The sequence below is a fragment of the Varroa destructor genome, unplaced genomic scaffold, assembly GCF_002443255.2.
Source record: "Varroa destructor unplaced genomic scaffold, Vdes_3.0 BEIS01000004.1, whole genome shotgun sequence".
Lineage (NCBI taxonomy): Eukaryota > Metazoa > Arthropoda > Arachnida > Mesostigmata > Varroidae > Varroa > Varroa destructor.
The window spans coordinates 44,109,903-44,136,829 of NW_019211457.1; the positions used below are offsets into that span (position 1 = coordinate 44,109,903).

A 26,927-nucleotide genomic window follows, 5' to 3' on the forward strand; every position below is an offset into this window, starting at 1 on the left:
TAACATTATTTTTTACAATACGTGACGTAACTGCCGTGCGTCATCCGTGATGTAATTAACAAGCGTGAAATATTGTTTTTAAGCATTTTCTAACTGCTCTTTAAGTCCATTTCTTAGTATTGTGTTTCTGTGAGACACAAACCTTGTGACAAGATGATCCAGAAAATGCAATTGTTACAGAATTATGCGATCGTGCTCATACTAAAACTAGGAAAAGCTGTTGTAACTCAAAGGTGTATGGCAGTAAAAGCGCTAATTAAGTAGGAAACCCAAGGTAGGTTGTTGTCCAGCCTCGCACCTAAGACACGTAGGTCAAAATAACCGGACTACGTTTTTAAAAATCCTTCATCCAAGATTCTTTTGCCGCACGAAACTATCAGATACATTCACTTTAACAGAAATTAAGCATAACGGCACCTAGAGAAATCGTAAATCAATATTGGCAGCCGCACAGCTCCGAAATGCATCTCTCTGTTATTGTACTTTAACATCGTTATTAATTTGATTTGAACTCAACTTTTTCGAAGTTTACCAATGTTCGGGAGCGCACACCCGGTCGATCCTAGCGCTCGCCTCACTTGATCTACCGTAGAGTGCAGATACCATGCGTAACGTCTGGTAACACTGCCCACCAAAACGTATCGCCCATCTCGTAAATACTGCAGAGCACCTCCGGAGTCACCAAAATTGAAGGCACTTAAGCCACATATTTTTATCAAGGCTAAACATGCATCTGTGTTCGTGCATGGCACAACATTTCTGGTAGTTTACTGGCTGCATTGAAAGTTCCATCAGAACGTCCGCTGCCTGAAACAACGAATTATAGGTCATTAAATGGCTTAAAATCATTACTGAACGGCAGGCATACAGGTGTAATTTGTCCACCGCTTATAGTAAGATGAGGTCAAAGGGGTCAAAATCGAAACTAATTTTCGAATCTAACAAATGGGATGCTGGAAGGTTTGTGCTACCATTCCGTGAACCTGGCGAGGGTCGTCAATAGCTGTGCTTTCCCATAGCGACCCATAGACAGTGTGGATATGTCGGAGCAGTGAGGCAGTGAGCAGCAGTGAATGTCCATTGTTCCACCACAATTGTATGACTAGGATACCTTGTTGTTGTCCGCCTGAACTGATTCCTGCCACGGAGATTCGTGTGGAATAGCTTCCCGCCCTCCGATGATGAACGTTGGTCTATTCGAATTCAAAAGCATTCAAAGTCCAATCGTTTCCTTCCAATAACGTCGAACACGAGAAAAGAACGACGCCGCTATATGAACCAGTTTGCCCTATTGTAGCAATAGGCCGGAGTCATTTAATGTATGAGAAACGGGGGCTTTGAATAATGTCGCCAGTGTCACCCCACCGTGTTTCGGCAAGATTTACTTGAAACACACCGCTACCAATATGGTAAAGCGCTGCACTACTTTTACACCCGGTTGTCCATTAAATCATCAAGTTGTTACGACTGACGAATTTGTCTTTTCTAACTGTGCTGCAACATTCTGTGCTGATAATTTGGTCAACCTAGGTGGATGAATTTGCACTAGGAAAAGGCAAAACTATTGTAACATTGAGTAATCATTGAGTAATTAATAATATTTAAGTATAATTTACATTGATATTTCACGTCGCAAATAGAAAACTTATTTAAGATCGATTGTAAGCTCTAAAATAGGAAATGGTTCCTCGCTGTACAGTTGACGCCAAAGTCATGTCTGCGCATTGGGACACGATGCGTTCAACGATATCGTATCTAATCCAGCCTTTGATATACAGTATCGAAACTAGTATTTATATACTTCTTGGGGCACGAGACCGAGTAATGGATTTGGATATTACTTTCATACCCTAAAAATCAAATTTCGGTATAAGCGTTTAAGTAAACACTGAACAGCTGAAGGTACTCCCCTTCTTCCGGTGGGTATAGCACTGCATTGTAATCTAGTAAAGCAAATCATCTGCCAGCGTAGTACAAATCGAACTTTTCGATGAGATCTGATGTATCGCTTGCATTCAGGAACGATACTGGTTACGAAGTACACTAGAGAATAATCTAAAAAAATGTTAAAGAAGCATGAATTTTATCAGAGTACCCAAAGCGATTTCTATTATATTTTCCGAATGTTATACATCCAGAAATACTTCAAGTTCAACAGAAGTGAATTGGATATCCAATGGCGCCAAGCAAATTTTATTTCCTGAAGCGTCTAATCATGTATTTTTTTTTGTCCTGTATGGTCTCTTTGGACCTTTAATGTACTGTTTTTGGCTTTATCTTCAACTTAAGTTCATTCGATCTATCTGGAATCAAATGTTGCGCACCGCTGAGGGACCTTGTCAGTGTTCAATTCTTCTCCAATTCTACGATCCGAACGTTTAAAATGCTACCAAAAACAAAAACCACGTTACACTTAACTAATGTTTATATTGAACGACCCTTTCGGCCTATATAGTTACCAGTTAACAATATACCCTTATACTAGAAAAACTGCGATATCGGGTTATGAGTTTGGCTTAATACAAATAACCAATATAGCACCGTCTCCCAAAGCGGCACTTGTCAGTTTAGCAGAACCATTATCACGACAAAAGCGAGGAACTGACATATGGCTGGTAGCATGTTCAGGATGTCATCGAAATACACGTAGTACACGGTTGTCAGAACGTGCATATTCGGCTCAGAAGATCAGCCAGGATACTCACTTGCGCGTGTTCTGACCAGGTAGATTTCTACGAAGATAGCTTAACGTATAGCTGAATGAACACGTCTCGATCTCTGCAGTTCGGCTGTAGTAGTAATAATAGTGAGGCCTTCTATCTAGCTTTCTCTCAGGTTCCCTCCGATTAGGTCATACTTAGCAGCTATATTTTGTAGGTTCTAAATAACTTTCATACTATTTTTCATTGTCACCGGTATTACGAGAGCTATTATCAAATTAGGAAAGTGGTCTTTTAGTGCGCAAAACGAAGCTTCACACAGTATGTTTCGCTGTCTAGACGAGAGAGCTTTCAAAGTGGACAAAACCTTTCCCCGCTATTGCTGGTGATAGGCAGAAATGCATGTAGTAATACGAAAGTTCTGAAGAACGAATTAAGTGAGGGTTGTCCCCTTGGTAGACAACATAAAAAAGCTGCCCATAAGGTGAACAGTCTAAAGGAGGTTCGATTTTGAACTCGATTTCCTTCATTAATTGTATTATCACAAAAATCTCTGACATGTGCTGGTATATTACAGTGAACGGTGTAAATGTAAAAGGTGAGGAACCTGAAATGAGTAAATTTGACTTGGTCGTTGTCAACAATCGTGGCATCCCCATTTTTACCCTACGGTTATTATTGTCATAACACTCGAAGTTCATTTACTAAGACGTGGCTCTTCGTTGGCCGCCACACTGTCTACTATCCTAGATTTCTAAACAGAAACGAAGATAATATTCCTGACGGAAAAAGGCCAAGTGTACGCCAAGTACGATGCTCCCTACTACGGTTCTTATTAAATACGTTTAGAGAGAATCAATGGTAACTTCTGCCTAAGTTAAGCATATAACATGTTATGTTGATACAATGTTTTACCAAGGTCCTTTAATCGCAAAGGTAGCATATACTGCTTAGTCAGCGTCATTCATAAAACTATGTAAGTCAGGGCAAACAATTGATTGCTTGATCAGTTGCTTCGTCAAAACGGTAACATATTCTAGGTGGTTGTCACGGTGAGCTTTATTACCGACGTTGCTTGAATAGATGAAAATTCAGCATCGACGCCTTGATGCCAGTCGTTGAGTTTCGACGTTTTGCTTAGTCCATACTGAGCGTCAGTTGCAGACAAGTCTATAGAGGGTAAGCATTTTATTTGCTAATAAATAGAGAAATCCATGTTTCTGTACAGACAAAGTATATAGATATTGTTAGCCAGAGTGGATACGTGACTTGGGAATTAGTAGAAGGTCCAGAGCCATATAGAACATTCCTATGAAAAAACACAGGGCGTATGCCGAAAAGTTATCAAGTTGTAAAACAAAAATGCAAATTAATTTATATGTAAGCACTAATGAATTTAATTATTTTCTCAGATTTGAAACAAATACTAACTATTTTCTGTTATAGCTGATACAAAATCACGATACGACAATGAAACTCGTAGCACCTGCCAAGATATATCTACACAAGACCGTGCAGTCCTTTATTTAATAATAATAATAATAATAATACATTTACTATTCGTTACATAAAGAAACTCTAGTTGCACCCTCTTCGCAGCGAACTGTAGACTGATTGATGCGCCATTGCATGTCAGACAGTACCTGCTTGGCATCTGTAATCTGTATTCGTCCCTCTAGTTACGATATGCCGCTCTCGTACCGTATACCCGATAGTTTGCATCAGCGCGCCGAGACAACCAAATAAGATTTCACTTCGGAATAAAGTGACATCACAGTAATACCAGCTAACCACCATGGAATGGGGAAATTTAATAATGCCATGCATATTTCCGTAGTATTCCCCCTGTGGCGTGCACATTATAACGATGACTCTGGACACTCCTGGTAGGGATACCCTAGTTGTGCGATCCGCTATCAGCTAGCGCTGAATTCACTATGATTCTTCCGGGACAGCGCGCTCTCGCTGGCGCACGTCAGCGTTTTTCCTCTTAAATTCGCGGAGCACACACGCACGAACATACGGATAAGCAGACACTTCTCCACCTATATCTACTGAGTATTTCCGATCCGCATTGTTCGGCAGGTCCTCCGTAGGCGCAATGTAGCTATGTTGACAATGACAACAGCTTGCAGCTACGGCTACTCCTATTAAATACTTCCAAGTGTCTGTCGCTCGTTGCGGAAAGGACGGAGACCTTGACTCATCGGCTGCGCGCTGTGACCTCACCAACACCGCCGCCGCACAAATACGACAGACAGATGCTGCATACATAGACACTACGTGCTCCCAACAGTAGCTAGAAAGTCATCGAGAGAGAACTAGCTCTTCAAAACGAATAGAGACATCGCGAAAAAGGAGAGAGAGGTAGAGATAGAGGTACACATAGATAGATAGAGAGAGAGAGAAATACTCGGAAACCTACCTCTCGAACGTACTTGGCATTTGAAGGCGGCCTGTGTGTTAGGTATTGCTGGCAAGCTTGCCAGTCCGTCCGAGCGCACACTGCATCGCAACAAGCACGCTTATGAAGGCATGCACGAATATTTCCCTATGCTGCCAAAGCCAAGAATCTGTGGCAATAGTCTGCGTAATGACTTTCTGTAGGTCGCCTTCCAGTTTAGCCCTTTCCCACGGAACACGAACGCCGAACGTCTCATTACTTGTTGTCCTGCCCGTGTGGGCACAACATAAACACTTGAACTGTGAAAGTGTAAACACAACTAGAGAGAGTTACTGTTATTACGGAGTTACGGAGGAGAACTCAGTATTCTGCCTGACGAGACAGAAAACGGAAGATATTATTTAAAGTTGGGCGAACCAGAACTCGGTGGATAGCATTTAGAATAAATGGAGTCTTCTGGCACAGTTCTGGCTTGCCGCCAGCTTAGTGATCATCCTGTGAGACACATTCTGCCGGCGAAGATGGCTCCATTGATGAAATATCGAGAGGCTACTGAGGTGTGCAAGGAGCAGGTGTTTGAGACCGAACGATTCATTGAAGGCAAGGATGAGCTGTCTAAAGAGTGGGACGAGTTTCTCCAAGATTATCCCGAGTGTGAGCGATTCCTCGATACCGAGACTATCCTCAAGATCGACAACGGTGGCAGTTACGTCGATCGTGACGATATCGTCTTTCCCTCCAGTACGTATAAGGTCAACCTAACCGGGTTCTCTCCTGAAGAGGTTGTGGTACGAACACACGGTGGCAAACTTAACGTAGTAGCCTCCCATGAGCAGCGCAATGAGGACGGTTCCGTGTACACGAAGTCGGACATAATGACAGAGTTCCGTATGCCTAACACAGTCAATAAGGAGAATATCGTGAGCGAACTACAAGAAGGAATGCATCTGCTAGTGCACACTGGAGCGGACATCTAATCACTGTCGTCTCAAAACATTGTTCTCGATCGCTGTCATTCAAGCATAAAGCATTTTGTCACACTGATACAATTTTGGTATCGTACGAAAATAATCTCTAACGATACGCAGACATTTTACTTTCATTTCATGTTTCCTTATCTCGTAGTGCTCGGGACTGATCCGTTCCTTGTCACCATGCCTATTCCAAAAGACGTTTCGTGTATACCTGTGACCTAACATAAACCTCTCTATGCGTATTTCTTTTGTAAATACACACGCATCACCCTTATCGCATTTCTTTTCTTTATTGGTGCTCGAGAAAGTAACTGATTATCAGTCAGTGTTTGAGTAGTTTGTTTGATTTTAATGCAAATAAATTCTGACTAAGATCGCCAATCCGGAGAGTGTGAGGATGTGTTGTTATTTCTGTGTAGCAGATACCAACGATACATAACACAAATATATGTTACACATGTATGTACCTACTTCGTTGTCGTTCGCAATTGTCTTGCGTATTAATCCTGTACCGTCTGCGGATCCATAACTCTTTGCAATATCTCACATGACGAACATTGCTTGGAAGGTGGTAGCTGAAGTAAATGACTGCAACGGTACTTTCCATAGCAAATAGCAATCACAAAAAACACAACGAAAAGTAAAGCTAAAATGCTATTATCATAGAGATTCTTGAGGACCGGCGTGAACCGCCTGCAATCTCCTGCGCTGCTCTGGTTACAGACCGTTAGTGGGTCGTCACCAAACTAATCCAGCATCAGTCTTGCCAATACCACTGTCAAGTTATTGAAAGGCTCAAAAACAGCTTGCTTCAAAAAACCTACTTGTCGATACACACATAAATGACATTTGGTCAGGGACCACTAAGCTGGCTGACAGACAGGAAGCAGATATTACCCAGTTGAAGAAGTGTACTATTCGCTGAAGCTATCTATGGCAAGGTAAAAAAAGATCCTTCTTGAGGGCGGAAGCCAGCCTTCTTGTCAGATCGCATCCTAAAGGCTAGCAATTAGTCATTCAGCTATGTTAGCGTAACGCTTTCAGGCTAAATCGACGGCATGTTAAGGCCTGTTGTGTGTTCCTCTTCCCGTGAGATGACGCCAAAATAGGTCTAGTAAAAATGCACCCCTTTGTATGCTTATATTTAGCTATGCCTCATCATCATTCATTTGTATCCGAATTTGTCTCTGTCCAATACACTCTTAGGACGTCCCTTTCCAGTTCGAAGAAGGAAACCGGAAAAGAAGCAGATAGAGTAAATGATGGGCGACACAAACCGAATTAAGGCATACATTTATGAATACGGCAAGGAGACATTACTGTATATGGCATTTATAGCTACCATTGTTACCACTTGAATTTGTCCAAAGCTTGTTGTCGTTTCGGGTTTCAAATCCATTTACAGTAAGTATCTTTCCTATCAAACACAGAATGCAAGGTTATCAGAAGCGGTTTGCTCATTTGATGTTTTTATTTGAGGCGTGACGATCCGAAAACAAATATAGCATCGATTTGTATGTGGACTAGATAGAGCAACTGATCAAACAAATGTTCGTGGGTATGGAATAAATCACTGCTATTACTTGACGAACAAGTCGACAATTCTCACTTAAAAACGATTCATATTTGGTTGAAACAGATTCACAAGCCAAAATGAGAGCTGCCAGATAAAAATCGTGCAGATTTTTCCGAAAGATGTCTTTACATACCAGTTAACGGTGTTAGAATGCTTATAAAAAAGTTAGATTCCTTGCGAAGTTCGAAGCTAGAACCTCAAAAGTTAAGCATTTGCTAAAAAGCTTTTAGTACTTGCTCTGCCGAGGATATCTGAACGTTTGAGAAAATAGAAATATCGTTTATACTATACTATACTGGAATATATGCTTAGATACGTTAACCTGTGTTAAGCCACCATCTCGACCTAAGTTAAATGCACAGTGATAACGGCTTACGATGCTTGTGAACTACACACAATAATCCTTAAAGAACGTCGGAGCGGTTCCTGATAGTGCTAGATAGATTTTGCAAAATTAACCATTTCAGGTATAGGCACACAAAAGAGGAACACACGTTCTTAACTATACGTCCAGTTTTAAAAAAAAAGTGGCCCTTGCTGACCGACAACTGGCGGAGTCTGCAACACGTTCAGTATATTTCTATTTTGTATTTTTCGATATATATATATATATGTATATATATATATTAAAATCGATCAGCGATTCAAGCGATAGGCAGATGACGGCGCCGGCTGGGTTCATGTTACCGTTGCTGGACTCGTTTTTGCTAAAAACATAAACTGAACTTTATAAAACCCTTGTTTCTTGTCTCTGTTACCTAAGGGAGAAGATGATATGTACATATATATATATCTGGCGTAAAATATTGTTTGTAAAACAGAGATCACTAATGTAAACGGCAAGCCTGCGACGAGACCCAGTCTCATTTCGGTATTTTTATAGTGTGGTTTCCACTAGCTAGGGGGAAGTGTTTTAGCATATAAGCAAGTAGCTAATAAGCACTATTATGCTATAATCTAATACCCGTCGTTATATACACCGTTTTTAATTTTAGGCGTATTCTAAATAAGACTAGCCAGTTCCTTTTGTAGGAGTACTAGGAGCTAATAACGTTTCAGTATTTCTGTGCGAAATTAAAGAACGATAATTTATAGCATTCTCGTTAACCCTATTTTACATAGGATTGGATAAGCCTTTTAAAAAATACTGCAATTTTTGCTTACTATTAGTTTTTAGGATCGTCGATGAAAGCCAAATTTGGAATTTTTTTTTAATGTTTAGCATACATTCGTTTAGAGATATTAGCTGAGTAACACTAGACTTATACATTCTACAAATATTGTCTGTTCCATTGCAGGTTTTTTTTACAATATTCGCTTGATCTTGATAGTTGGATCCTTTTGGAAGCTTTTGTATTTAACTTCGACATTACAAACCGGTTTTTAGGGACAGAATGTACTCGAATCAATTAAATGAAGAATATCTAATCCATTTTTTTGTTCGTTTTTATTTCCTGGCAAACATCTAGGGACGCATACAAAACTTTTACAAGATCATATCCACACTCGATGTACATCCCGCTTAGCGGTAAATTCGTTGCCAATATACTAAACGATTAACGTTTCATTTGTCGTTTGACAATCATCACTCGTCTGAGAGATTCACATATTGACCAAAGAGATAGCTACATGTTCCTCACAATGCTAGCCTTTAGGTTATGCGCAAATGAACACGACAATCTGGACCACTCCGCATATGCTTCGTCAACAGATCGGGCAAAGCTTGAAGTCTTGATACCCCGATAGGTATGAGCTATTAGCGTAGCCTTGGACCGTTGCATAACAAACAACAAAAGTGTCTGTCGCCGGTAGCCATCCATTATCACGCTAACGAAAACAGCTTCAATGGGTATTTGCTCTGTGATATTTCCTATGAGAGTGCCGTATAAATTGGACGCAGGACAGAATAACGTTATACACTGTGCATTATCAAAGAGTAAGATTTGCTGGAGAATAAGAAAAACCATGCTGTGATGGGAAACTGGCAAGATGCACACAAACAGAATAAGAAATTCGTACGCAATACCAAAAGGGCGTTGCTGGCCACCTTGCGCGGAACGAATATCAAAAGTGCTCACTGATTGCAGAAAACAGTTACACAGGTGTCAATCTTGGCGGAAAAATGGCTCTGTTCGCCGTTAGAGCTCGCATTTACAACGTCCAACATTCAGAAAACGTCTATGGTAAATTGTAAACTCGACCACTAGAACGTATATATATAATGATTACATATCTTTTATTGTGCGCGTCTGTGTTTCTACGTCAATAAATAAGATGGAAAAAGGTGTGTTTTTGTTGTTACGTATGATCAGCATGTAGTCGACGGTAGTCGACAAAGGTACTCTAGCGCGCGATTTACTACTCTCTAGCTGCATCATTAGTACTTTTGTTTCCGTCTGATAAATGGTTGTAGAGGACTCAGTAGCCTACCTCACAGTCGCATTGATCTTGGTTTATTTATTATTTTGTTTAAATATGCGCATTTACGGTAATATTTTCTCTAGGGTCTACTCGATTCACTTTTCATTATCGGCGCGGCAGCATTTCGCTGAGTAATTGTCATCCTTTAGTACCGCGAGACATTTATTCAAGACCTGTAATTTTGAGTAGTTTGTGGTAACGTCTAACGAGAGGTGCCACTGGTTTGCCACACTGATTGAAGTAAGGTTAATAATACCTTAGTCCTCAAGGGCATCTCCTCATGTCGATCATATGCTTACTTTTACTTCATACACACTATAATATTTTATTTAGCCTGTTCAATACTAATCGTAGAGCTCGTCGTCTGCTCCTGCCTAAAGTCCGCCGATAAATGCGATAAGTTTGCCGTTTCGGTTTACTGTACGCAGCGAATTTCTTTGTTTTCATCTAGTCTACCGGTGGTAGAATCAACTTACAGAAAGTTCTACGAAATGTGTCAACCTAATAGCTAATGGTCATTAACTCGAATCCAAACAAAATGGTTAAAATCAGCGAACGCCATCCCTGGAAATGCGTACTACGTAGACAAATGTGGGAAAATAAAACCATAGCCGTCCAAACATTCAATAGGTAACTGACAATTCGCTATACAAAGAAAAAAAAACTATGTATATACGACACAAGCTTTTGTGTTGGCTTTTTCTTAGTCGGTATCCCCTCCCTGCTTCAGCAATTATTGGCTACATGAACCGGTCCATTATGGTCAGATATGTACACATACAAACATTTAGAGCCTGAACTATGCTTGCGCCTCTACTTACCAATGTATATGCGTGTACCTCTCTAGCAAAACATATAAATCGAAACTCTAACCAGCTAATTGGCTAAAAAGCTGCTGGTGAACAGTTCTCTAGAAGACGTCCAAATACAACATTACTAAACATTAATTTATGTAGTTTTTTGGCATCTGCAGCAGCTACACACGAGATGAAATATACTGCTATTTTTAGTGTTTCAACTCCTGCAGAACTTCGTCTTGTATTTTAAGCGTTGCAGTTTCTGATGTGGTCAGTTTCTAGAAGTTAATAAAACATGACATAATCAGTTTGTCTCGGCTATATTCACGCTACTTCGTTTTCGTTTGGCAGTGGCAACACAATGAATAAATTACCATTACCTGCACCGCCGCGAGTCCCTCTTTGCCGTTGAGCTAACGTCGATTTGTGTCAACAAGTGACTCACGGCGACACTTCTCGGCGCCTATCTTGAGTATGCTTGGAATTTCTCTGATGTTCGGCCTCAAATAAGGTGGCCTAGGTGAACAAAGTTAGAGGCAATTCAGTTAACATTCTGTTTATCAGCTAGCTTGTGTGTGTAGATGAGCATTTTCCTAAAAGGCCAACTACCTACAGTGAATGAGAATACGAATTCAGGTTTAACAGCCTGCTTCTGAACCTGCCTCGACAGGCGGAATGCGCTTTTAGTACTGCGGTTAACAAGATTACTAATGGTTAATAATAAAATTAATTCGTACCAACTAGTATATGTTGGAAAGCTCGAAGATGGCGAAATTTATCTTGGCATTCTTATGGAAAAAACTATGTGAATTTCGTATATATTTAGCTATGTATGATTTTTTACATCGTTTACACCCAGTGCCCCCATGGGGTTCCATGTAAGACGATGTTGGCCAATTCAGCACTATTTGAGACGAATCGCCTATCATCAGAGAGAGTGCAAAGCTTTACAATTATTTTGTTGTTACGTGCTAGTGAACAAAAATACCGATCGTTTATAACATAAACATTGTTTCAAAGTACACATATTTGTTCGCTATTTGCTAACATGACTGATTAATATCACGTGTCACATGATAACGTTTTGAGAAATGTTATTCTGTTAAATACGAACTGAATCGGTGTCTTTTTTTTTTTGGGTCTCATCAAGAAAAGCTCGAACAAGATGCACTTAAGGTTATTATCAGTAATGCATTTGGTAGCTTCAAACAGCCTGGAATAAAACCTACAATCCAAATCGTTTGATCGAACGCGTAAAATATTTAAATGTAGCTTTACTTTTTTTTTTTTTTTATTTGTATTGTTAACGAAAATTGAAGAAAATCGTGCAAAAGGCAGCATTATCTAAAATGTAAATTAAACGTGCACAATCAAATTTTCCTTTGTACAAATCTGAAATAATTTGTCGCAACCTCACGCACATGTATGTGATGCCCTTATACAGCCTCCAACACAAACTCTGAACAGGACAATCTAATGATTGCACGCGGATCTCAGCTTTGACGGGGCAGGAATCCAAAATCGGCGGACCTGTTACATCGTGGCATCGTCAAATCTAAGAGTAAATCTTTCCCCTTTAAAACATAATTACAATGTTAACGGTACCATCAACTGAACGAAAACGCATTACGCTAAAAAATTCTATACAAACAACAATCGTGCACGGGCGATGTCATCGTCAATCGCGTTCCGAGCCCTTATTGTAGGGACTTATCGCTGGTGATAAATGACAATCCTGGCCTAAGAGAAATATAGTAAACACAATACCGCTGTAAAGCTGTGATACGGTGTTCCGTATGTTGATTGATGTAAAGAAGAAAAAAGTTTGCGATTAACCCAAGCTATCCGAGGCAACATTGAACTGTTCCTCGTAGCTCATTTGGGAAAGGTTACCCCATTCCGTCACGCGGTCCCCTCTGTCCTATCAAAGCTGCCAAGTCTTGAACCTCATTCAGTGTAATTGCGTGCGGCTTGGAGTTTCTTCCGATGTTATTCAGGGTCGACATAGACAGAACCGACTACGGTATATTAGTTGTCTGGTCGACGACACCGTGCAGAAAGACGACATCAAAAATGATTGGCAGTCCAATCCAAATTGCTAAGCTCTAAAGATATTAACGATGATTTTTATATATACTTACGCACCGACGTATGCTATCCTCGTGGCCAAGAATAACCAAAGCCACTTAACCAGTGTAGGGACAGTAACATGGTTTGGGTTGATCCATAAATTTCCTGCGGCAACCCAAAATTCTGAGTAAGAATTTATACAACCTCATGCTAGGTGGCGAAAGAAGAAACGACATTAGGGATGTTCCTCACACAGGAAATACAAATTCAATTTTTACATAACTCATAACGAAACCAGTTCTTAAATATCTAGGGCATTAAGCGAAGATATAGTTATCTGTGTAAAGAAGTCGACGTCGAAATCGGGACGGACAGTAAAGGTTACGTTTACCAGAATAAAATCGATGACAGTGAATGAATCTATCTTTAGGAATAGCACTTGTATGAGAAACAATATTGACAGAGAAATAAATAGATCATAAGAATCACTTACATTGATTAAAGAATAACACCTTATGATAAATCAGTCTAATGTACCTTTATGTTTTTGATAAACTTTGGTAGAACCTTGGAAACGGTTGTTTGCAAGAGCACGTTTAATTTGCAGTGTATTCGCAGTTCTAAGGGGTCTTTTTCGACGTCTATGTCAGGTAGCGTACTGACAGCCAGTATAATGTATAGTATTCGAGGTGAAGGTATCGCGCTCCCAGTTTTGTCGGGGTCCTTAATGCGACATCGTGAATCTCCAATGGCTTCGAGTAGCATGCTCGGCTTATTGCAAAGCACACTATGATTATGTTATAAAACAAGCACAGACGTCGTCTTGTGCTTGTGTTTTTACATCCTGTTAAGAACGCTTTTCATTAATGAGCAATTGACGCATGGTCGAAGAAAAATATTATAAACTGAAACCAATTTTCTCCAATACAATATTGCCAGCAAATTCTCGCTCTGAGCGACGTCACCGTTTTCTAGCTGCTCTTCGTCGTCTACTTCGTCGCTAGTAATATCGTTAGATTTTGCTTCCCGTTCGGTTCTACGATAGCAAAATATCATTGCTGACACAAGACAAAGATAGCCTACAGCATAAAGATCTGCATACTTGCTATAAAAAAGCGCGCCATTTTCAAATCAGCCTGCAACGATAGTGAGCGAAATATTAAGCTAAGAGGTTGACGAGAAATCGATAGATCACTGTAAGAATCTTCATTTAGAGAAGCATTGGATTCAGGTACGTTGTTTCTATTCGCGTTTCTATTTCAGTTTGACAGCTTGACCAGTAGTCAAGTTCTGAACGTTCCGTTTGAAATTGCGTAAGTACTATTGAATTATGCCAATTTGAAATTGGCAAATGCATATAGAGCACCAGTCACCAAAGTCTGTCAGGAAAATATTTGCAATGTCATCGAGTAATGCATAGTTCGCTGCTCTTCATGGTAATCGCATAGTCGTTCACAGCCAGGCTAAGGGTTCCCGCAGTCAATCTTAAGTCGAATCAGGAAATGTCCTTGCCGGCAAATGCGTTAAATAAAACATTCGCAAAACATTAAATTGAAACATCACTTCTTAACTAATTTAACTAACATTGGCTGTAAGTGCATTTCAAATAATTTCAACGCCACCATTGCTATTTGTACTGTAGATCAATATAGAACTTTTATTGTTAGCCCCTCATCCGAATTTTACGATCGGTACTGCCTTTAAATATTACATCAGACAGTTGTCTGTGCTCGAGATTGAGCGTTGATCACTAAGTGTTCCTAAATTTAGCATACAAATAGGTTACCACTGCACCATCACGACGACGTTCATAAATTACCTCATACAATTTCATCATTCCACAAGCTCACATATATATAAAAAAAAAAAAAAAAAACTTTCTGGATATGAATATAAAACTAGAAAAAAAGTGAAACCGTCAACAAGTTTCAAACGATTGAGTTCCAGTAGTGTTATCATGAATAAAGCCATATGGCTAGTAAGTGATTATGTGTTAATCTCGATCACCTGAAGCCATAAGAAGTTCGAACATCACTTTTTGGAAATACACCCGAATATCTATGATTCAAGCTTTGTTAACGGTTTCTAAGAACAGAAATGTATGTGCACTGAATGAAAAATTGGTTATGCAAATGGTTCTTAACAAGTGAGCAAAAGTTATAGTAAACGTTTGACACCGGAAGAACAGTTCTGATGTTAAGCACGTTAAAATCTGTTGGTGTAGCTTATTTACATCCATTACGGTTTATACTATTATTAGCTTGTTATACTATGTTAGCTTTGCAATTAAAAATTATCTTCAACTTTATGCATATTGTCTACTAAACTTAGTGGTTTCACGTTTTTGGTACGCCACCTCTCTGTGCAATCATACACGGACCAAACGAAGACAGTCTGCCAGTTACAGGAGCGAACTCGGTTTTTTTCAGATAAACCAACACTGGCTAATCCTCTTCGATGTAGGTTACACCTTTATTATTAGCCATGAAACGATCTCTTTTTATAATTAATGCGCTATTCTGTTACGTACTCAAGGTACCGAATGGGGTAATAATTAATGCGCTATTCTATTACGTACTCAAGGTACCGAATGGGGTAATGTTCTACTTACTATAATACATACGAATGAACATATATTCTATTCGCACCGCTCGTCATCTGACGGCCAACTTTTGTATTCGAATGCGATATGCACAGACAAGTGAGTACCCTAATTCGTCGTGCAATGGGTCTCTGTATGCGTTTTTTCAAATAGACCACAATAACCAGTCCAGTCAAAATACACGAAACAGATTTTTAGAAGGTGAGTGTTTGCGTCGTCTGTTCAGCTATCAGCTGCCTTGTCATCGCTTCTCTGAGGCATCCCTCTGTAAAAGTCGTGGCGTCACCTGACAGTTTTTTCCGTCTATTACATAGACCCCTACCCCTTTTCCCATCTCTTGTTTATCGGGCGACCATGACTATAGGCTTATGCGCATTTCTCTAGCTAGCAGGCATATGCAGACTCCTGCAGAACGAAGCTAACAGAAAAGAGACATCGGCGTTTTGGCAGCGCCAGAAGGTGACGCCGAGGCGCCGCGACCTAAGCAGAGAGAGCTGAGGAGATGCGGTACTAGAGAGGTTGGCGATAGAAGGACAACTCAAGGGGTAGCAGAATGGCAGCTGTGATTCAACCGAAATCAGCCAGTTAAAGGACTGAGATCGGTTAAACCGACAAGCCGAATAGGCTGTTTCAGCCAGACAAACCAAAGGCCCCCCCCGGTCGCTATTCTCGTTCGTTTCACACAATGCACCGGTGCACCCGAGTCGCAGCAAGAAATTGCGCACTATACTTAGTAGATATCGCGTTTAGCTAATAAAAAACGCAACCATTTCTGTGTTGCTTGCCGGACAGAGTATATGTACAAAACACCGGTACCTTTTGTTGTAATAGAGCAATTCGCTGCAAATGTATCTACTGCGCAGAGTAGGCGAAAATGCGATGATTCATCGATGCGACAAACTGAAATCGTTCGACAGCGTCGACACACATTCGTGTCGCTCGTGCGTTGTAGTATTACTGTAAGCCTGATCATTAGGTTAAGTCAGCTGTTGCTCTTCGTGTAAATATCAAATGATTCCCATTGATATGTCTTGGCAGTCACATGCAGTAAAATGTTCCCGTAAGCACAAATTGATTGCTTTACAGTATGCTGATGACTAGTATTACTGCCTGCTTGCTGTTGACTTGTACAATGTAGTTATTTTTACAATAACAGCTATTTTAATATAAAGAACTGCAATCGACTAATGCATATCAACAATGCGGAGACCTGCCTTTTCCAAGTCTTCCTGTCCCCGACAAATGCATATCGTATCAACTTATGATACCACGACATAATTACTGTTTAATATAGCAAACCATTGTTCAGAAGACGAACTTTCTTGAGGTTAACCAATGCGAATTTTGATATATCTAAATACTAATATGGACAAATTTTGTGGCAGCAAAAACCCTGATCTGAATGAAGAGCAGCAGTCTTCGAAGAATCCTATTCTCTTGGCTTGGAATCGCATCGTTAACTACTTTGCATTAAAATTCATCCAGCAATTAAAGACATTATAACTGAACTGCTTATTTTAATTTAATTGTTTCGCTTTATTTACTTTTAAAAAATAGCTAAGTAATTTTGATTTAAACAACTAAGTACCTATCTCGCGTTTAAAATGTCTAAAAAATCTCGACACTAATCTTGGCACTCTCAAGTACGCTTAATACTTCAAGTTTTGCTGAGTATAATATTGCATATCCGCACATCATTCGAATGAACTTAACGCAGTATGTTATTTGCATTACCGGAGATAAAAAAGAAGAAGCATATCAAATATTTTCGTATGCCTTTGTAGCTCTAAAATCGGATTGCATCACCAACATCACTTCTTTGGACTGTTCTGAAATACAACGAAGCCATGGATTCAACTCCTAAATATCACGAAGATGTCATGTAGGGAGGATGATAAGCTGGTATCCCACAGTGATGTGCGTTTTTAGCTTGTTCGTAATTGATACACTGAATATCCGATAGACTTTAACAATGAACAAATAATCAAAATATCAAATAATAACAAAAGTCCTATTTGGGATCACCTTATAATTATAAAATTTTTTATAAATATATCAAATTATTTAAAAAAAACACTTTAATAGTTATACACAAACAGTACAATACTTCTAGTTAGCCTATGTCTAGTATAGCCTTGTTACAATCTAGGCTGACTAGGAAACTAGAGAATGTACATTGGTAAGTTACTATAATGTAATGTAAATTCATTGTTTAATAGAACTACAATGCGTTTGTGTAAAATAATCTAATAAGGAATTAACGAGACGTGGTCAATGTTAAGCAATTTACAAGGGATCTTTATTTTATATTTTGCTTCCACTGCAAGTGTGGTAGGTTTATCGTCTGCTGCTTTAGTTTCGTTATGCAACAATCTATGTGGTTTATATTTAATTACGAAAATCGCAAAATCGATACGTTGTCACCTATTGTTAGCACTGGTTAAATGAATTGAAGAATCTGCAACAGTGTTTCTGCAACCCGTCGTCATTGTGCATTTCTCGCCAACCAGTCTGATATATCTTTAATGTTATCTACCTGTTTTATGAAGATGCTCAGTATAAAAGTTTATGAATTACCTCCCACTATCAGACCTCTACCACAAACAAGAATTAGCGATCAACTACAGCAAACAAACGCTTATTCCTACCAACTCTGCCAAAGGAATAACAAGCATAATCACACACCGTGGAGAAAATACGAAGCTTTTGATTGGTTATTTTGGAGCTTTTTTTAATCACAGATCCTATACCACACTAGCTACTTCCTAAATATCATTCCATTCTAACAATGAGCGAGGAGCGACATTTTTGTTTGCATCTACTACTGGAATTTTAAGTTTTTCTAAGATTTTCACGTCTATATTATATTATCAATATTAAACTTACTGATACCGCCCCTTTTTTATCCCAATCGGGTTCCTCTAGAGTCATAAATAGAATCAAAGAACGATACTTCTATTTTGTTATCGACGTTATAATGTTAATCTTGTTATCCACACTATAATGAATAGCTCGCATGAATTATAATATATCACCACTTGAGAATTTTTATTATTATAATGATACACGAAATGGAAAAACAATCATATGTAAACAAATGTATGGAATCATGGCGTAATATTTTGCCATGGCGAGGGGGACTTGGCCATCTTTCACTATCGTGCAACGCATTGTCACGTCTATGAATATGCATTGAAATAACTGTGATTGGTGCTTCCGTACATCGTCATTAATTTTACCTTGATTATGACCTTTGGTATTATTTTTTTACCTTGATTATGACCTTCGGTATTATTTAGGCACCACCATATTACTCTGCAATGTACAAATCCGACGCTAAAATTCCGCTTAGGGAATAAAAATATTGTCCATAATCTTGTCCATTAGTTTCTAATATGATGTGGGGTTATGTCTACTCGCAGGGTCAGCCTGCAAAATGGATGCAATGGATGCGAAGCGAAATATCAGTCACACCATGTAGACGTGGACGTGATCATCTCAAACAATGTACTTTTTAGCTTCGATCCTCTACTGTGGTGAAGTAATACCACCGTCATGATGTCGCCGCACACATCATAGTCATCATATCATAGAATGAAGATACCTTTTTCCTGCCCACCCTTATGTCGTTATCAGTAATACAGCTTATAATAATAATAATAATAATAATGATAGCAATATGCTAATTGCTTTTATAGATGGAGGCGATCGATGAACGTGCACCTGTACAAGGACAGGGAACCTCGATCAAGCCCGGCCTTCGTTCGTTCTTTTGGGTTGCTTTTTATTATATTGGCAACGTAAAATACGGGAAAAATAGTCATAACTTCAATTCTTCACATCCTTCTCCACGTTCGTTGTCACGGACGTTGCTCGCCCCTTCAGCATATAAGATTTCGTTTTTGTTCAGCAGTGATAAACTCCATGATTATAGCTTCAAAATACGCAACTGGTCAACAACTACTCCAATGAGAGCGCGGCTGGTGCCCCGAGCTCACCGCTCACAGCTGCTGGACAACGGAAGTTCCTCGTCGATCATCACTTCCTCGCATCGTATTAATGTTTTTCGTTGTTTTTCGAGAGAAAAACCTTCCTTTCTCACTTCCAGTTCAAATCCACTGTAACCAAGGTGGTGTCACTTTATGAAGAGAAAGAGACGCGCAAAAGTTTGCGGATGTGATGGTACTGTGCCGGCATTATGTGAAGGACAGGCGGATAAAGTAAACCGTCCTGTCGGTTAATTACGGGCGGTCGTTTTAGTAGCTCTCGATATCGTTGCGAACTTGTTCTTCCTGGCTTGCCGGTTTTTTCCCTTGAGGTAGTGGCCGACGGAACAGCAAGATGTGTGGCTCCGGTTCGTGGATCATATAATGAACCCAGCCGTGACTCTGCTGCACACCGATATTTCGCCATTCCGACTCAGACATGAGATGGGTCCGAGGCACTCGAGCGGCAATCTCTTTCGGCAGAACGACATGTCGGTACTCAAACATCTCGTCGAAGTACTTCTCGCTGTACCAGATGTCGTTTGAGGCCATGATGACAGAGCTGTTTGAAGGTACAAACAACTGATATCTAATGCTTGTATCAGCAGGCACTGCTTCCTAGAGGTACCACCACACACGTTCAAGTCCACACAGGCACTCCACCGCTGGCAGAGAAACTTACTGAATAAGAACTACGATTGATTAGTCACTAACGGATCGCAAACGGCTGAAATATTTCGACACCAAGTTTTTCAAAACTGTCGGGTACGCGCTCATCAGCTCTGCCGCGCTACCAGTGGTTTCGATGCAGACGACGCCAATGTTTATATGCAATTTTTCCAAAATCTTCAAAAGTTCTCTAAACTTGAGCCTAGGCAAATTATCAGATGGACTAGAGGAGTATAAAATTTCGCCCTAAAAGTCTGCAAGATTGAAATTGAGTTTTCTTACATGAAACGAATTAGCCGTTAGCACATAGCGCGCCAAATTTGAATGTGCGTCAATTCAAAGATTAAGCGAATGCTTACCTTTACTTGAGACCGTGTGAATATTTTATACAAGCGGCTATTCTCGAGTAATTTATCCAGCCTATTGTACGAACAATCTACAATAAACTACGCGAGGATCAGTGCAAAACCCGAAAAAAAACACTTTGACCCGACTTCCTTTCCCGCTGGCCATGACAGTAGCTCGTTGTCGGGAGGCCCATTGCATTAGCTTGAGAAGCGTTGCAGTCACCGCAGATTGGTGGCGGACGGTGGTTTCAGTTTGGGCTGCTGTGGTGCGTTCGTTCGCGGAGGCGCGGCAATCTGCAGGAGTGGAAAGCCACCGGTAATTCCTCACTGCGACGGCAGTGTGTACTGAAGAACAGAGTTGTGTGTGCATCTTCATTATATTTTTGTGCTATTTGTGCGTGCTTTTTGATCTTGTGTTCTTCTCGACCAGTTTTGTCGATCACCGGAGCACTCATTACAGACGACCATGGTATGTTGCACTGCAAGGATATATTGTACAGAGATATTATAGAAAGCTTGCAAGCTTATTCAACTATTACTAAGTCGTGCAGGGGAAAAGAAAGTAATATCGGACGACCACCGACTATATATTAGGGTGCATGTAAAGCTAGTGACTGAGCGTGAATTAATAAAAATGCTTGAAAAACATTTCGTACGCACGAGATAGACGGCTGACTAATGGAGTGGGTACAGATTGCGAGAGATGGTGGAAGAGAGCATATTGTGATCTCCGAACGAACTGTACACATCGATCTACAGTACATTCTTTATATATAAATAGTAGTCGGTGCACGATTCTCTCCGTCCGGAGTGATCGGAGCGTTAGCACCTTTGAAACTGCCCCACCCAAAAAGGATTTTGTCTCCGCGCGAGTGACCGCGTATATATACGACATATAATGTGGAAGGAAATCGGACGATACTACGACTCACTTATTTTCTGTCCTTTTTTCTTAGGTACTGATGTAAGTAAAACAGATTATAAGATGAACATATTGGTATCAGCGTCTTATCCGACTGGATGCAGGGGTGTATGTATAGGTATTATTTCTCATAGCAGAGACTGCACGCGGATCTTGGCATTGATACCTCGGCGTCTTCCAGTGCGAGCGAATCAGCCTTTTTTATTCTTGAGTCACTTCCGCGTTTTGCTTTTTGTCTCTATTCAAGATACCGCGCCTTTTATCCGAAAGCCTTGCCACCACAAGGTAATGGTAAAGCGCGAACATTTTGAGACCATCTAACTATTTGTAACTATCCTGTGAAACTCTCGCAATTCGCCCTGGGTCGTTTACGTTCCAGGAGTTGATCTAATGATCGATATTGTTTGTAATTGTTGGTAGTTGCAAACGGAGTAGGCCTCAACGGCGCGCTTTATGGATGCTGCGCTACAGCGGGCATTTTGCCGCCGGTACCATACGTTAACGCTGCCGCAGCGCCAAATGATTGCAAAACGACAACTGGCGTCGCATAGAACGAGCCTTGCTGCCGGCCGGCCGGCTGCCATGCATTAGCGCCAGAGCATCCAGAGCGCGCGCACAAGTCGAACAACTGCACAAAGCTGTGCTTAATAGGACAACAGTTCACTAGCGCGCTCTGAGGCGCCGTCTCTATTTATAATCGTATAGTTGTTTGTACGGCAAGCGCTCTGTCAATGAGACTGTTTTCTCTGCTGCCGGGTCATACCGATGGGGCTACGGCAGCCGAGTAGGCTTGCAGGAACATCAACTGTGGGCCCAGGCAAGCATCGGCCCAGTGCGAAACTAAAGCAAGAATGAAAGGGCAACGGGTCGTCTCTGTAAGTGCTTGTTTTGATAATAGCCACCAACGACATCGCAGTTGGACGGGGGTAATTGAAGCTAACGTGACGATTAAATGAGGCAAACCGCCAGTTCGTCCATTACTTAGCGTTTGTGTTCTGTTTGTGTACTACAATTGTATGGAAGACCTTGATAATGAGCAGTACCGCGATATTGTGCGAGGGTAGTGATGACCGTTGATTAAATGCAATACGCCGACGTCGTGCAACATGCATTATAAATGTTGGTACAGCTTGTATTTTTAGAAAGCTACGGTGAATTCATTTACGCGACAGCATTTGACGTATCATCAAACGAAGCTGTTACACAGAGTTAGCGCAATGAATCAATTTTAAATATAATACAATGCTATATAGTTTCTATCTTTAATACGGTGGATACCGACGATAATAACACTTTTCTGCATGATTGTCTGCTATTACCAAGATCTTAAGTTCAGCCCGCTACAACTTGCACAGAATCGCATTTTTTCTTACATTTTTTTGTTGACGTATCGTTTCCTACCAAAAATACTATTTTAAAATTCGTATTCTCTCATATACAACAGCGTTTCCACGAATTAGTTGATGCCCAAATTTTTGGGGTGATTTGTGTACGTCTACTTACCGTCGTGTCTCGCTTGTTTTTATCCGAAGGAGCAATGGATCTATCTTGAGCAATAAATGCAATAGAGAAAATCGAACCCTCTCGAAGTTCATCTATTAATAGTAACTTAATCAATGGCGATTGTAAGAACTTGTGTAGGGGCCCCACAAACCGTACTTTGGTCACACTCGACACTGAACCAATGCTATTTGCCTCGAGAAACAACTTGAGGGCAGCAGATACGGCGACAAAGCAATTAACCACTCTTCAGCCACCCCTTTTTTGCGCTTTTACATGGCCCTCTAAGTTATCTGGTTAAAACAATTATTTAAAGCGGTGGACTCAGACATAGCCTGATTATAACAGTACTAATACATACAATAATTATTAATATTTACAAAGTGCCAGAATACTTATCTTCCTTACGTCTTAGCAGCCATTAATTAATGGTGAAAAATTCTATAAGGTAGTGCTCATTCTGCATGTTTTTATTTTTTCCTCATCAGTTTTGCGGAAAAGAGGGTTCATTACTATTCTACAATAATTATCAATACTGAATATATCCACAATATTCTGTTGTGGTTGAAAAAAGCATTAGGCAGGAAATGAAGCTGAAGTTAAAGCGCTTCGTTTCATCAGCGTTATCCCCACAGCATGTGTTTTTATTTTATGATAAAAATTACGAAATGTCGGATGACATGATTGACATTTTTTTGCCAACTAGCAAAGTGATACACTGTACTGATAACAATTTATGATGAACCGTATTTTGCATATAATATATTAGGACTTCTTCTAGATTTGCCACTTAATTTCCTAAATTTTAATTTTACAAGAAATGAAACATCATAATAGTGCTAATTTAGTTGAAAGCAATTTTGTTTGACAGAACGCATGCAATACAGGGACGCAATTTTGGAACAAAGATAGTCTATTGTAGGTAAACTTGTGATATTATTACATATATATTCAATAAAATATTCGCAGATCGTGATAAGTGCCGTCATCGCCTTCTGCATTTTCGTTTCAATAATGTTTGTTGCTATACATGCATTTTCCTACGACAATTTCGAAGCCCTTATTTTGTGATATGATACAGCGTTATTCACGAATTTTTAAAATGGCGTTCAGCATCGTTAGGAACGGGATAGCAGCTTTTTTTTTTTTTGACTTCATACTCCATTTAGAGCTATTGCTTTTCTTCAGAAACAACGTTCGGACTTCAGTCACAGCAGGGAGGCACATAGACACAAATACAATAACGAATACTTGCAGCACCAGCGATTCTTGATGGTAACTTGCTTAAACAACATGAGTTGACAACGCTGCTTCCCCCCTATTGTGTGCCATTGACCCCCGGCTCGACACACTTCAGATTTATGCATCGGGTTTGCTGCAGCGACCTACCTGCCGCCCCCCTCCAGCGAGCCAACAAACTATCCGGTGGATCTGACTCGCTACTCATGGTGATGCGTAACACTCGCAAGTAGTCCTATTACTATTAATTCAGCTGTTAACCACGGTAGCACTGCTCTGACTGCGCATCACCAACCGACCTCGCACCGCTGTAGTTGCCGTTGCCAAAGAATTGTTTTCTTTAGTGTTCACTGGCTCATCTTGCTCGTTGATCCCCTGGTTCGTTTCTCCCATTCCATTTCTAAAATTTTTGCACCACTTTTTCTGATAGGCCTTACTGATCCTTTTTTTCCGATTTTTCTCTATAGAGAGCAAATAGGTGTTTGCAAATTGCACCCATTCGTGTGTAAAGCTCTTAAAGCTGCAGCGATTACTTTTTTTTTTCGTCAATTTCTGATTTAGTGGCGTGTTATTGAAGGTGCAAACGTCAAAAAGGAATTTTTTTTCAGATGTTTTTTACGTTATATTTCGTCGCCGTGGTCATTGTGGTTTTCTTCATTTTGCCTTTTCCAGTCTTTCAGTCCTGCTGATTATTTTAGCCGAACCGGTTTGGGGAAACGGTTTACTGGCAGCGCGCCGTGAATCCCTCGCAAAGAACCGCCGCGCACAATCACGGCCGATGCCTAGCTTCTGTTGTCATGAGATGCTCTCGGAGGGCAAAGCGTTTTCGGAGGCGATAAGTCGACAGCAGTTGACAAGTCCTGCGGTGAACGTTGCTGCGCAGAAAGTAATTACACTTTTTCGTCTGATGCGCCCCAGCGTTTGAAGCTGGAAAACGAAACTTGGCTAAGTTTCGTTGGCTAACTTCAAGTGAAAAATAGCGTATATAAATATCCACCACGGCGATCACATTTTCACAGCTTGCCTTCCGTTCTACTATGTGTGTGCCTGTTGCCAATGGTGTCATTATTGGTTAGTTTTTTCCGTTGCGTTTGATATGTGTCGGTTTCTGGACTTCATTCCTGCGATTTCCCTCGTTTACCAGAGACAGTTTGCTTTAGTTTTTATTGAAGATTGCCATGCTACGTGTTCTGGTCGTTGAAGCTACCGCCACTTATTACCTGTTTATATTCTATTGTAATACGTTATTACATCTTCTTTCCTTATAATGTTTGAAGTACCAAAATAGTTTAGGCACGACTTATCAAATCCTTAGCGACATCTCACATTCTCTAATCATAAAGAGAAAATGCCATATATATACTGTATATATAAGAAGCGGTAAATCCATACAATATTGCGGTTTTGATCTTAGCCTTAGGACTTTCCTTTCTATCCGTCTTTGGTTTTTGATTGGTCTGGTTAAATTAAATTCATACAGATCATTTTGAAGGGATTTCTGTACGTACGATTTGTCTATTTTTTTCAGTTAGTTTCGCAAATTCGTTCAATTTGCAACATTCGAAGGATGTTTCCTAAATTAATCGTCTGAAAACTTTACATAAAGATGCAGCATTTACCAATAGTAATTAAAAATGGTGCTACCAATTTGTTATCATGATAAATTATTTTCAGGCTATAGTCATTCGCTGCGTGGTTTTGGATAGCTGTCGTACTCCTGTTTTCTGATAGTCGGTCTACCTCAGAGGTGAGAGACGAGGACAATGTGTCTTAGTGTATGATCGTTGCAGTCTATCGACAATAGATGTATTAGTTTGTTTCGTAGTGTTCATCGTATCCAGCTTGGCCGTGCGGGTATCGAATGGCCAAGAAGTTTGTATCCGTTGTACGGATTTAGTTTTAGCCGCAAACTCGAATTATGTCATGCCTCCGTTACCACAAGGTCTCTCACGCATTCGCCAATCGGATCGTCTTAGTTTTTCTGCCTTTGAATTAAAAAAAAAATGAAAAAGGTGGCGCGGACTTTAACATAACACGAACAGGTGACCGCAACGTTATAGCCATGTTAACAACCTGAAATCAAAAATGGGCCCTCTATTCATATGCTCTGGTGGAATAAGTGAAATTTATGGAGTGGTTCGTCTAAACTGGCACATTGATAGAAGTGATTTAGATATATTTTGGGCCTCGACAAAAGTGGCAGACCTTAACAATATATATAAAATATGCATATATACATATTTTATATGTATATGATCGTATTATCTGAGAGAGTGGAGTAAAAATGCGAGCTGAATGTGATGCTTGATATGAAGCATCAGTTTGTAGTAGACGCTTATTAGAGAAGACAAAGACAAATAAGCAGTTGCACAAGAGAACATCAATTTCAGACACAGAACCAGGGCTAATGGTTTTGTTTATAGATATTGCCTTTTTTTATTACTCTAATTTTAATAAAAAGCTGTCGTTGTATTGACTCTAATTCTTCATCGGAAATTTTTGATGAGACTTCGGATAGCCTCAATGTACTGTACGTTTCCTAAAAAACATGGCGGCACTTTTTGTGAAGATTGAAGCGTTTCACCAATAGCCCGCAATGAACAATACTGTCCATGGCACGATAGGGACCAACTTCAACTACTGTCCATTAGGAACATGTAGTGCGGCCGTATTTGCATTGACCAAAAATAATTCTATGACGACCTGAAGTTAGTCTTCAATGATTAGAAAAAAATCTCAGCTGAGAAACATGGCCGACAG

At 40.1% G+C, this 26,927-nt stretch overlaps 5 protein-coding genes across 12 annotated transcripts in view; 2 read left to right on the forward strand and 3 right to left on the reverse strand.

Annotated features, from left to right (window-relative positions):
* LOC111250417 (kinesin-like protein KIF2A) overlaps positions 1–5,219 on the reverse strand; it is a 48,967-nt gene extending 43,748 nt beyond the window's left edge. Inside the window, exons 1-2 of the mRNA XM_086987640.1 lie at positions 5,086–5,219; positions 518–807 (exon numbers count right to left, since the gene is read on the reverse strand). Of these exons, the coding sequence (XP_086843766.1) occupies position 518 (1 nt within the window). The 5' untranslated portion in view covers positions 519–807; positions 5,086–5,219. The remainder of the gene's footprint in view (positions 1–517; positions 808–5,085) is intronic.
* On the reverse strand, positions 4,144–15,767 carry LOC111249561 (uncharacterized). Of its 6 annotated transcripts, XM_086987662.1 has the most exons (6): positions 15,514–15,757; positions 15,259–15,372; positions 12,978–13,067; positions 12,254–12,362; positions 11,213–11,348; positions 9,043–9,484 (listed from the first exon to the last, which is right to left on the reverse strand). In XM_086987662.1, the coding sequence occupies exons 2-5, from the start codon at positions 15,272–15,274 to the stop codon at positions 11,246–11,248; spliced, it is 318 nt and encodes a 105-aa protein (XP_086843788.1). In that variant the 5' UTR covers positions 15,275–15,372; positions 15,514–15,757; the 3' UTR covers positions 9,043–9,484; positions 11,213–11,245. The 6 variants fall into 6 exon arrangements, with proteins under 6 accessions (XP_086843785.1, XP_086843784.1, XP_086843788.1 ...); XM_086987659.1 differs by lacking the exons at positions 9,043–9,484; positions 15,259–15,372 and adding an exon at positions 4,144–6,626 and having other exon boundaries at positions 15,514–15,767; XM_086987658.1 differs by lacking the exons at positions 9,043–9,484; positions 15,259–15,372 and adding an exon at positions 4,144–6,637 and having other exon boundaries at positions 15,514–15,767.
* On the forward strand, positions 5,511–6,430 carry LOC111249094 (uncharacterized). Its single transcript, XM_022802461.2, has one exon. The coding sequence runs from the start codon at positions 5,511–5,513 to the stop codon at positions 6,039–6,041; it is 531 nt and encodes a 176-aa protein (XP_022658196.1). The 3' UTR covers positions 6,042–6,430.
* Positions 15,768–18,525: 2,758 nt separating the features above from the next.
* Cks30A (Cyclin-dependent kinase subunit 30A) lies at positions 18,526–20,301 on the reverse strand. Its single transcript, XM_086987488.1, has one exon. It carries the CDS (start codon positions 20,040–20,042, stop codon positions 19,761–19,763), a length of 282 nt encoding a protein of 93 aa, XP_086843614.1. The 5' UTR covers positions 20,043–20,301; the 3' UTR covers positions 18,526–19,760.
* Positions 20,302–20,698: 397 nt separating this feature from the next.
* Positions 20,699–26,927, forward strand: part of CRMP (Collapsin Response Mediator Protein) — a 30,946-nt gene continuing 24,717 nt past the window's right edge. Inside the window, exon 1 of one of the 3 annotated variants that reach the window (XM_022801543.2) lies at positions 20,699–20,975. In XM_022801543.2, coding sequence (XP_022657278.1) covers positions 20,973–20,975 — 3 coding nt within the window. In that variant the 5' untranslated portion in view covers positions 20,699–20,972. Of the gene's footprint in view, positions 20,976–22,027; positions 22,304–26,927 lie in introns of those variants that run through there. The other 2 variants (XM_086987476.1, XM_086987477.1) reach the window with 2 other exon arrangements.